We start from the raw sequence: 11440 nt of genomic DNA, 5'->3' as shown, positions 1-11440 counted from the left end.
GTAAGCAGCTTTTTTGATTATTCCTCTGCAAGGCACCCGTTTCCAATCTTTGGCAACCCCTTTACCGAAATTTTGGAACATCAATTAATATCAGTGTCCTCTTGGCCCCCTATCCCTCCCGACACAGCCCATGTGGTGAAACACAGCCCATGTTGGGGGACTGAAACTCTACTCTAAGTAACCTTGAATAAAGGTGGAAACGTTTACCTTAAGTCTTTACTTTTCATTTTTTGATTACATTTACTATAAGGATCCGTGATCCTTCAGCACTGTACCATTTCTACTGGTTAACTACTACTAACGTACACCGCTCATCATCTCCACTTTCTATTGGCTGCACCATGAGAAGTATGACATTAACTCAAGAAACAAGCTGTAGCTGAGACCTTTTATTGGACTCCTTCAATACATCTATGACTAGCTTTCAAGAGATCTGCTCCCTTCATCACATCAGTGAAGAAGCAGCACAGTTACAGAGGATAATTCTTATTTCTACTTTGAGGTGCACTAACATAGCAAACATAATATTTTGGTTGAAACTAAATTATCTTCTAAAATGACTGGGAACCATGGGATGAAGCACTGACAAATCATTTGCATTTGGAGGTCATTCTGATAGGACCATTCAGGACTGATCATAGTGGAGCAATGTGAAAGGAAGGAAGACCTGTATGCGAGGCAGAAGATGTAAAGGGCATGGCTGAAGATTGCAGAACTTGGAACATAGGTGAAGGATTGGATTATAGTAATATCCTGGATTTCATGCATAGTTTTGTCATGTTGATATAGTTTGATTAGAATCATAGAAACATAGAAATGACAGCAGAAAAGGACCAACCGGTCCATCCAGTCTGCCCAGCAAGCTTATGTTAGCATCTTCCGTGCCATACGGTAGGTAAAGGAACTGGCTGGTTCTGTACTAAAAGCAATACAGGTCACCCCCCTTACTTAGTTTCCCAGTCCATCAAAGTCAGGGCGCTTGTTGGTTGCTGTCTGAGTCCCATTCCTTGTTACCTCTTGCTGTTGAAGCCCTTAAGGAACATCTTCAAACTTCTGTATTTCCTGTTCCAGTCTAATGTAATTGTGTGAATCCAGCATAGCCTGAGACAGAAGCTGGAAAGACTTAGCATAAACCACCAGGCTGTCCACTAACTCTGCATACACAGAGCCAGTGTGAGGAGCAGATTGAAATACATCACAAAACTCATTCAGTCTTTCAGGGATTTTGCACATACAGATCAAGGTTCAACTTATAGCAAAATTGTGAGTTCAAGCAAAATCTCACAAAATCTCCACAAGTGTGCCAGGAACAGAATGCACTGCACAGAGCAATATATAAGGATGGTCATCACCATTCAGGGTAACTCCATTTTTTGTTCATTTGACAGAAAGATAATCATCCTAGAGGAGAAACTTCAAAGCCGTTTATCTGATCTGCCTGCGTGAACTGAGTGTTCACTCACTGCCCTCCCACTGGGTCACAACTTGCCGACTTCTAGCTGCATTTAGGAGGGGGAGTTCCAGGGGACATGTTTTGGGCAGCATCAGAAAAGAGCATGCGTAGATTGTCTTTTCAAATCTGCCGGGTTATTTTCCATAGAAATGTTACCTGCACTAAAAGGAGGTGCAAAGTCCATGGGAACTTGCCATCCTTGGCAGCTCATGCTTTCTCTTTCTTGTTAGAAAATCCTCAGCTACAAAGTACCCTTGGACGTTGAACCAAGTTTGAAAACTGGCTCCATAATGGAAAATGCAATAAAGCGTGAAAGAGCAAGAGGAAATGATGTCTCCTGACAGTAAGGTAGAGTAGATGCCATCTGCCTCCTCTAGCTTCACTCCACTTTGTACCTTGATTCAGATAATCCGGCAGCTCCGAGATAAGAAGAAATCATTTTACCAGGCTGGTCAACGCCATTTTCAAAACAGCTCCAACCAGATTTTGCCCCCAGTGCGTGCTTCGCTAGGGACACGTGCTGGGACAAAGGCCGGTGCACGCTATTGTGCAAAGTTTTGTCTACTGGTCCAGAACTAGGGCGCGCTGTAGGCTGCTCCTGAGGCACCACTGAGGCTTCTATGGGGCAGCGGGAAAAATCGACAACTTGTTTGAAAAATAGCTTCAGTTTCTGATCCTGATCGCGCTCTAAGGCATAGGTAACAATTAATGTTGCTCTGGAAATAGCAGCCTGACTCAGAAGTTAGAAAATCAGTGGCCCCGTTGCTGGAGTATCAGCTGGGGGAGAAGAAGCGGGAACCCCAGAACGTCCAAATAGAAAATAATAAGGACTATGAAATTTAGCATTGCAAGATGGGAAAACCAGGAGAATTTCTTTAGGAGGCTTGATCTACATTTAATTCATTTTCCAGGCCTTTCTTTCAGTTCCCCCAAAGATAACCTAATAAAGTTTTATTTAGAGTCACTTCTGATATTTAGCTCTTTGTTTGTAAGCTGGCTCTCGTGATCTAAGAGGTCCATATTCAGAAACTCGCCAAGCAGGTAGATCAGCCAGGTAACTTTACCTGAGTACCCAGCACAACGTGGCTGGATCCGTGCTCCGCTGAATATCCCTGTAAAGTTACCCGGATAACGTCAGACCTTTTATTTGTGCGGACCAACATGTCTGTGCACATTGAAGTGGATAACACTCAGTATGGTGCTACCCACCTCAACATGTTAGACCAGCTTGCCGCCTCCAGCCCCGTCTCTTTCTTCTCCAGGTAATTTTAACCACCCAAATAGCTTGGGTGAATAAGGTTACCAGATGAAAGAGGGAGGGGGATATTTTAAAGATTTGTGCAGGTGAAAGCTAATTTTATCTGTATAAATCTTTTCAATAGGAACTTCCTTGTAACTTAACACAGGACCATAATAAATGATGGCAAGACAAGGCTGAACAGCGCATCATCCACTCCAGTCTGACCAGATTTTCCAGTCCCTCTTGCTGCAGGCGTAGCAGTTTGATAGCCCCCGGTGGATTATATCTGTACATTTGGCAGGCTTGGAGCACTCTGCCATGTGCTGTGAAGAACTTAAGACTCCTTTACACTTCTTCACCAAATGGTAACTCAGATTGTAATCACAGAGTTGGATCTGTGCCGCGTGATCAGCCTCAGGGATCCTTTCCCAGAGAGTCCTGCAGTGACTATAAAAACGTCCGAGAGTGGAGCGTTACCAGGTCAGAGCCGGTGCGGCCCCAGGCTTTTTCCGGAAGGTAAGGATGTTAATCATACCCTCTCTTGGTGGTGATCATAGTGTTATGGCCATAAAATGTATTCAAAGGCTGCCAGAAATGGCCAGTGCAGGAAGATGGTAGGACCTGCTGGAAGGTTCCAGAGACAGAGAAGTCACATAGTGAGGAGACTGCAGTGCTGAGGGAGGGAGGAGAGGCAGTGGAGGGCTTACTCAGTGATCAGAAGGAAGAGGGTAACGAGTGAGACTTCCGTGTAGCAAGAGGAGGTCTTGTTGGGGAGGAAGGGGCGAGGAAAAGACCCAGAGATGAGGATTATGTAGGGAGATGGCATGGATGAAAGAGAGTGCAGATGGGTGACATCCGTGCTGTATGCAGGGAGTTAGCAGAGAACACAGGAATAGATGAGAGCAGAAGGTATAACATGGGAGGCTGAGTGCGAGGATTTAAAGAATCAAAAACATGTAAACCACCTCCAAATACCACTGCTGGATACAACGATTTGAAAAAGAAAAACCAAGGTTATGACAGCTGACAAACCATGACATGCTCAGCTTTGGAGACCTTCATATATTTGAGGTGCACTTATATTCGCTATAATCATAGCAATTGCAATGCAGGAACCACAAGCGTTTAAAGCCGCTCGGTATTTTAATCATTGGGCTCACTATATTTTTAGAGGATATGTTTAATAATGCATTTAAAAATAGTTAATTAAAAAGTGACCGAGTTAAAATTGTCCTGTGCTGACCGCAACACATTATAGCAAATATAAGTGCGGCTGAAATACAGAAACACATAAAATGATGGCAGAAAAGGACCAGATGGTCCATCCAGTCTGCCCAGCAAAGCTCATATGGTAGCACCTGCTGCACAGGTTCCCCCCCCCCCCCCCCCCCCCCGGAGTAACTGCTGCTCCGTGCGGTTACCTCCAGGCCTTATGTACCCATACAAAATTGCAGCTAGCAACATTTTTTACTGGGTGATGAGCTTTCTTAAATATTCAGACAGAGCTGCTTGACTGCTTTCCTTATGGAGTTGGCCGTAGAAGCCGTCCTGTGCTTTTCCCCTTATGTCTGTGTATAAGAATGTCTGCAAAGATGATCATTTCATGGTTTGTCAGATGTTAAAGTTAGAAATTAACTCAACAAACACATTGTAGGTCAGACCTTCTCATTGGCCTATGTGAATACATCTGTAGCAAGCTTTGTAGAGTCGCGCTCCCATCATCAGCTCAGTGAAGATACGGTGCAGTTACACAGGGCTGACCCTAATGTCTACGTACTCAAGTGGACTCACAGGACAGTCACAGTACTTTGCCGAAAATCAACTCAGAAAGAGATGAGGAAGCACGGGAGGAAGCAGAGACAAAGCATTTTAAATCTGAGTTCAGTGAAATGATGTGAGGGCTAGGGCTAGATATAGTAATATCCTAGATGTCACGTATATCAGTTTAGACATCAGTTATAGTTACAGTATATTAGAATCAGTTACAGTATATGTACATATTTCTGTATTTCCTGTCCCAATCTAATGTATGAATGTGATTGCCAGCATGGCCCGGAATAGAAAGTGGAAAGTCATAGCGTGCGCCACCAGGCTCCTCACTAACTCAGCATTCACAGAGCTGGGCATGGTGAGTGTTGCACAGGCAATCAAGAGTGGATTTATGGCAGATTAGGAGTTCAAGCTAAAAGTCACAAAACTGCCACCACTGTCCAGGAGAGAGAATTGCACCGGACGATGTGCATGGATGGTAGACAGCATGGGGAAGGCCAGTAATGCGAGTACAAAGCAATTTATCCTGGTGAATGGACTGAAGCTTGCTCTGCCTCACCACGTGCGCAGGTTTAGTCGCTGCAGATTGTATATTCAAAAGTACTTACCTTGTTTTCTATAGAAAGTTTACCTATTTTTCAAATAGCGGAGTGAATTTTCAAAAATTTCCATGAGAGAATATGAGCGTCTACATGCGGATGTGAAGCATTCACGCATAATCCAGATTTCATGAATGGGTCACATGCGTGTGCATACAATCTCTGTGCACAACCAAACGCATGATAAAATGGGTGTATCAGAGGCATTTTGGGGTGCGGGCCAACAGTTATGCTCGTTCATTTTCCAACGTACTCAGGTGTTTTTACACCTGCTAAATATCTGGTATAAGAAGATATTCAAAGTATTTATACTGCATGTGCTACTGGGAGGTCTGGGAGAACTGGGGGCAGTTCAAAGTGAAGAGCCAGGAGGGTTTAGATGATCTGGCGAAAGACTGGGCAGACTGGTGGAAGAACTGGTAAAACTGGTCATTTCACCTACGTGCATATGTTAAAAATACACCAACTTCCAGTATGACATTTGTTAAACAGGGGGGTAACGTATACACGGTATTTCATTTGCACACACGCCTACATGCACACATATGAACCGGGGTAAGGATACACGTGTTTTATAGTATGCACAGATCTGACACCCGAGTTATAACATACTTGTATAAACGTACACGTGTCCATATAGTCACACACTGTATATTCCTACCGTGCATAATTCTTTTAGAGTTATCTTGTACTTGTATAAACGTACACGTGTCCATATAGTCACACACTGTATATTCCTACCGTGCATAACTGTTCTAGAGTTATCCTCAGTATCTACTCTCAATTTTGAGCTCATCCAGATACCTAGATTCTGAAAGGATCCTGAGGGGGTGAGTTGGAGGATTTCAAATTTGCATATCATTGAGCAAACTTATGGATTAGAAGTGAATTTAACTGCACAGAATTTCTGCAGCTGTGTAGGGGGAGAATTTAATGTTCCTGCTCCTTAGCTGGTAGAGTCACTTGGAAAATCTTTTCAAGCTTCCTGGAATCAACGTGGGAAGCATTTATTTACCCCAACATGCATTGTCTGAAGAGTGTTATTGGCCCAATGTATGTACTCTTTTAGTCAAGCTAATTACTTTACTATGGTGTCCTGAATGTGTTAGTAAGCAAATTATTTCATGTCTACAGCACATGACCATAAAATGAGCCGTGTGCCTCATAACTTCGTCTGATTGTATACATGCCTTCCTTCCTTCTCAGTAACCATGGACGAGGAAAATCTCACCACAGTGACAGAATTCATCATTCTGGGGTTTCCTGAATATCCAGACCTCCAAATCCCCCTTTTCCTTCTGTTCTTACTGATTTACCTCATCGTCCTGATGGGGAACCTCACTATTATAGCCCTGACATGCCTGGACCCTCGCCTGCACACCCCCATGTACTTTTTCCTCTGTAACTTGTCCTTCCTTGATATCTCTTATACCTCACTCAATCTCCCCAAACTGATGGACATCCTCTTAAAAAAAAGGCAATGCATTTCTACAATTGGGTGTCTTACACAGGTGTACTTTTTTATGTTTTCTCTATGTTTTGAATTTGTTCTGCTTACGGTCATGGCCTATGACCGCTATGTGGCAATTTGTCATCCCCTTCACTATGCTGTGATTATGAATCAGAGACTCTGTGTACTGATCACCACAGGGACCTGGATCTTGGGGTTTCTGGTCCCCGTGACACACACTGTCCTTCTCTCTCATCTCTCATATTGTGGATCCAAATTAATTGAACATTTCTTCTGTGATCTCCCGGCTCTGCTGAAACTCTCCTGCTCCAGCACCTCCACCATTGAAAGTGTGACATATATTTTGGGTGGGTGTCTAGGACTGCCCTGCTTTGCTGCAACTCTGACATCTTATGTTTACATCATCTCTACCATCCTGAGGATCAGTTCTGCTGAGCAGAGACGCAAAGCCTTCTCCACCTGCTCCTCCCACCTCATGGTCGTTATTCTCTTCTATGGGTCTACAATGTGTTTGTATATGAGACCAACGTCCATGCAGTCAATGGAGCAAAACAAGCTCTTTGCTCTGCTCTATAATGTATTCATTCCTATGGTTAATCCCATGATTTATAGCCTGAAAAACAGAGATGTAAAAGGAGCCCTGAGAGGGGTCTTTCTTAGATCGAAGGAACAGTTTCTGTGCATTTACCAGCAGATTGTGTGAATATTCAGTCTCATGTGGAGCTGCATTTTCAAAAGCATTTAAGTGCATAAAATGCAGTTTTGCAAGCATAAATGGGCTTTTAAACATTTGGTAGGGGTTTGTACATGTAAAATTAGTTGTGGAAGTCCATACCTCTCCCCAACTCCACCCACAGGAGCACCTCCAGTCAGTCTGCTTAAATTTACGTGTGAACAGGACACACACATATACATTTACCTGCATATCAGGTGGGCAATTTTTTTCCAATGTATGATTTTTATTAAGCATCCAGCATCATATATACAATTTTCCATAAACAGATACAAACACCAAATATTTAGGTGCTTGCAACAGGTAACATATACAGCTCTAAAGACAGTAAGTTTAACATGCACATCCATCAATCGATGAACCAGCACCTCTTATATAAAAGCAAGCACAATATCCATCCAACAAATATACAGAATCATAAAACAAAATAGAAATAAACTCACGGCTGTCTATTAGCCCAATAGCATTATAGTTATAGGCATATCTGTTAACCTGTACTTGGATATCTTACTTCCACCCTCCCCAATACCCTCTCTGCACATTAACAGACACACAGAAAAATGTGCATCCAAACTGGGCACCCGTTTTTTTTAACATGCACACAGCCACCTCTCCTGGGCGCCCAATGCAATATTAAAATGAGCCGCTGCATTAAAAAGGACATGCTAAAGAAAAATTGTGCATCCCTAGCACTCAAATGTACCAGGCGCCCAGGAAATGTGGCAGTGCGCCCACAATTGCATCGGCCCCTGAACTGGATGCTTCCTCTGCCTCTTCCCAGCTCATTCATGTGCTGGAGCCAGTAAATGCAAGATGTTACTGCTGGACATGCAAGGTTTGTGCACAGATGAATTGTGGATTTCTTGTAACCATTCAAGAGTGCAGAAATGTGAGCAGCACAAGGCTGAATGGCTGGCTGAAAGAACAGAAAAAAACTACAAATTAAAACGAATCTTTTATGTTTGCACACTCCAGCACCTTTTCTTTAACTTTTTATGGACCAGGTAGAGAGTGCATCAAGCTAGGTCAAGACAACAATGTACAAATCTCATCTTTTTGTACCCGGCATCACTCCAATTCACATAAAATCTTCACTGATGTCTAGCATGCTGTTCATACCTCTGATTGTGCAAGTAAAACTGCCCCCCAAAACTTCACCCCGAGTTAATATTGACCCCTCTTATAGGGATTTAAACAGCTAACATAAAAGGGAGTCTCTCTCTCTCTCAAAATGTTAATCAGGTCCTAGTTTGGTCATTGTGAATCAAAGGACTATAGAGCCTAATCTGGCACTTTTGCCCACATTTTTTAATCAACATTAATTAGTAGGGATGTGCAGAGGGACGCCATACGTTGCATTCGGAATTCGGATTCATTGGGGAGTAGATACGTTGCATTCGACCATATGGCGCCCCGATGCGTTAATAAGGCGATTTCTATTCGTGTCCCAGCTAAAATTAAAATTAACTACAACCTCCACCCTCCTGACCCCCCCAAGACTTACCAAAACTCCCTGGTGGTCCAGCGAGGGGTCCAGGAGCCATCCCCTGCACTCTCACACCCTCGGTGCCGATTTCATCATGGCGCCGATAGCCTTTGACCTACTATGTCACAGGGGCTACCGGTGCCATTGGTCAGCCCCTGTCACATGGCCATCGGCACCATCTTGTGTTCCTACCATGTGACAGGGGCTGACCAATGGCACCGGTAGCCTCTGTGACATAGTAGGTCAAAGGCTATCGGCGCCATTTTGATTACTGGCACCAATGGCCCGAGGGCAGGAGATCGCTCCGGGACCCCCGTTGGACCCCCAGGGACTTTTGGCCAGCTTGGGGGGTCCTACTCACCCCCACAAGACTTGCCAAAAGTCCAGCGGGGGTCCGGGAGCGACCTCCTGCACTCCGGCCATCGGATGTCAGTAATAAAAATGGCACTGATCGCCGTTGCCCTCACTATGTCACAGGGACCGATGGTCGGCCCCTGTGACATAATGAGGGCAAAGGCGATCTCTTGCCAGTATTCAAAATGGTGCATAAGCCTACATAAGCATGTATGAGCCACAGTAAAGATTCATGAATTATATAATATGCAAATATCTGACATGCAAGCTATAAAATATTTGTGTAGATCTACATGCAGCTATATACTGATGTACATGCCACAGCACATAGTTGTTTGAAAGTTATCCTCATTATCTATTCAAAATTCTGAGGCCATCCAGATACCTAGATTCTGAAAAAAATCCTGAGGGAGAGATTTGGAGGAATTCAAATATATGTCATTGACAAAACATGGATGAGAAGTGATTTTAATTGCATTGAAGTTCTGCATCTGTCTAGACTGACAAGTCAATATTCTTGGTCCTTGTCTGATGGAGCCATTTGAAAAATATTCTGAAAAATTCTGGAATCAAAATTAGAAGCTCCCCTATGAGGAAAGACTAAAGAGGTTAGGGCTGTTCAGCTTGGAGAAGAGATGGCTGAGGGGGGATATGATAGAGGTCTTTAAGATCATGAGAGGTCTTGAACGAGTAGAAGTGACTCGGTTATTTACACTTTTGAATAATAGAAGGACTAGGGGGCACTCCATGAAGTTAGCATGTGGCACATTTAAGACTAATCAGAGAAAATTCTTTTTCACTCAACGCACAATAAAGCTCTGGAATTTGTTGCCAGAGGATGTGGTTAGTGCAGTTAGTGTAGCTGGATTCAAAACAGGTTTGGATAAGTTCTTGGAGGAGAAGTCCATTACCTGCTATTAATCAAGTTTACTTAGGGAATAGTCACTGCTATTAATTGCATCAGTAGCATGGGATCTTCTTAGTGTTTGGGTAATTGCCAGGTTCTTGTGGCCTGGTTTGGCCTCTGTTGGAAACAGGATGCTGGGCTTGATGGACCCTTGGTCTGACCCAGTTTGGCATGTTCTTATGTTCTTATAATGTAGTTGGGGTGGGGGGGGGGGGCAGAAAGGACCACAGTATTAATTAACCATGAAAAAAATGTAGATATCTAGATAAAAAACAAAAGCAAGTTGGCACTGCCTAAGGACATCAGGGGCAAAGAAGGATAAAACATTTTCTGAGAAACTCTCGTGCTTCATGGTGGAAACTACAAGGTATATTTTCAGCTGCTGTGTGGCTTGGCTAATTAACCAGATATCCTTATCCAGCTATCTAGCAGGGTTCATTCAGCAGTGCAGTTGCATCACTGAATATACCCAGCTATTTTAAAATTTGCTGGATATGTTTATCTGGCTAACTTTAGGGCAGGTTAGCAGCACGAGCAGACTTAGCTGGATAACTTATCTTGCTAACTTTGGTCCTTTCCAGAATGCCCCTGAATTATCCAGCTAGAATTTAGCAAGATAACGAGCTGAAAAGTCTGGTTTTTCCATTTAGATGGGTAACCTTTAAGTTATCCATCTAAATGGCTTTTGAATATGGACCTCAATGAGGCTGATATGCAGAGCTACTTAGCCAGATAAGCAGTGATTTATCCTGCTAAGAGGTGATGGCTGAATATCTGGTCCCCCTTCATCAGCCACCATTTAGCCAGATAAGTAGTTAGCTGGATAAGTGGTAGGCAGGACGTGGACAGATTGGGGAGGAGCTATTTATTCATCTAACTTTGCTGGATAAATAGTGATAATCAAACTTATCCAGTTAAAATAGATGGGTAAGTAAGACAGATCTAAAGTTAATCGGATAAGACTTATCCAGTTAACTTTAAACTTCTCCAGGTAAACTCACAGGCACTTCTGTGCTGTTGAATATCCCGTGTGAATTATCTGGATAAGTCTTATCCAGCTAACTCACTTACGGGCCGATACAGTAAAGCGCGGCCGTGTTTGCGCATTTTTTAACCCGCTTTGGAATCACGTTTTGAACGCATAAGATGTACCCGTGATTCAGTATCAGTTTTTACGCATCTTTAGCGCTTGCCGAAAAAGATGCCTATCCCTTTCCGCCCGCCGCATGTATATGATATGTTAATGATTGGATTAGCTATTCCCCCCCGATACAGTAACATGTGCCCAAATTATCACCTTTTTAACCTGCTTATTTACCGCATCTTTAACCTCAATATTTACCGCCTACCCTGACCCTGGCATTAGTGTGGTGTTCAGTCAGCTTCATACTGGACAGCGCCATGGAAAGAGGCAGGAACGTCCATGA

At 43.4% G+C, this 11440-nt stretch overlaps 1 protein-coding gene across 1 annotated transcript; it reads left to right on the top strand.

The window, feature by feature from the left end:
• Nucleotides 1-6273: 6273 nt before the first annotated feature.
• LOC115078423 (olfactory receptor 1019-like) lies at nt 6274-7236 on the top strand. Its single transcript, XM_029581337.1, has one exon. The coding sequence runs from the start codon at nt 6274-6276 to the stop codon at nt 7234-7236; it is 963 nt and encodes a 320-aa protein (XP_029437197.1).
• The last annotated feature ends 4204 nt before the right edge of the window (nt 7237-11440 follow it).

Source organism: Rhinatrema bivittatum, chromosome 16 (genome assembly GCF_901001135.1).
Source record: "Rhinatrema bivittatum chromosome 16, aRhiBiv1.1, whole genome shotgun sequence".
NCBI classification, from domain to species: Eukaryota; Metazoa; Chordata; class Amphibia; order Gymnophiona; family Rhinatrematidae; genus Rhinatrema; species Rhinatrema bivittatum.
The sequence above is the reverse complement of the archived record's forward strand: the minus strand, read 5'-3'. Positions and strand labels throughout refer to the sequence as shown.

Coding starts and splice junctions, on each gene's coding strand:
- LOC115078423 (XM_029581337.1), top strand. CDS start 6,274: ATGGACGAGGAAAATCTCACCACAGTGACAGAATTCATCATTCTGGGG.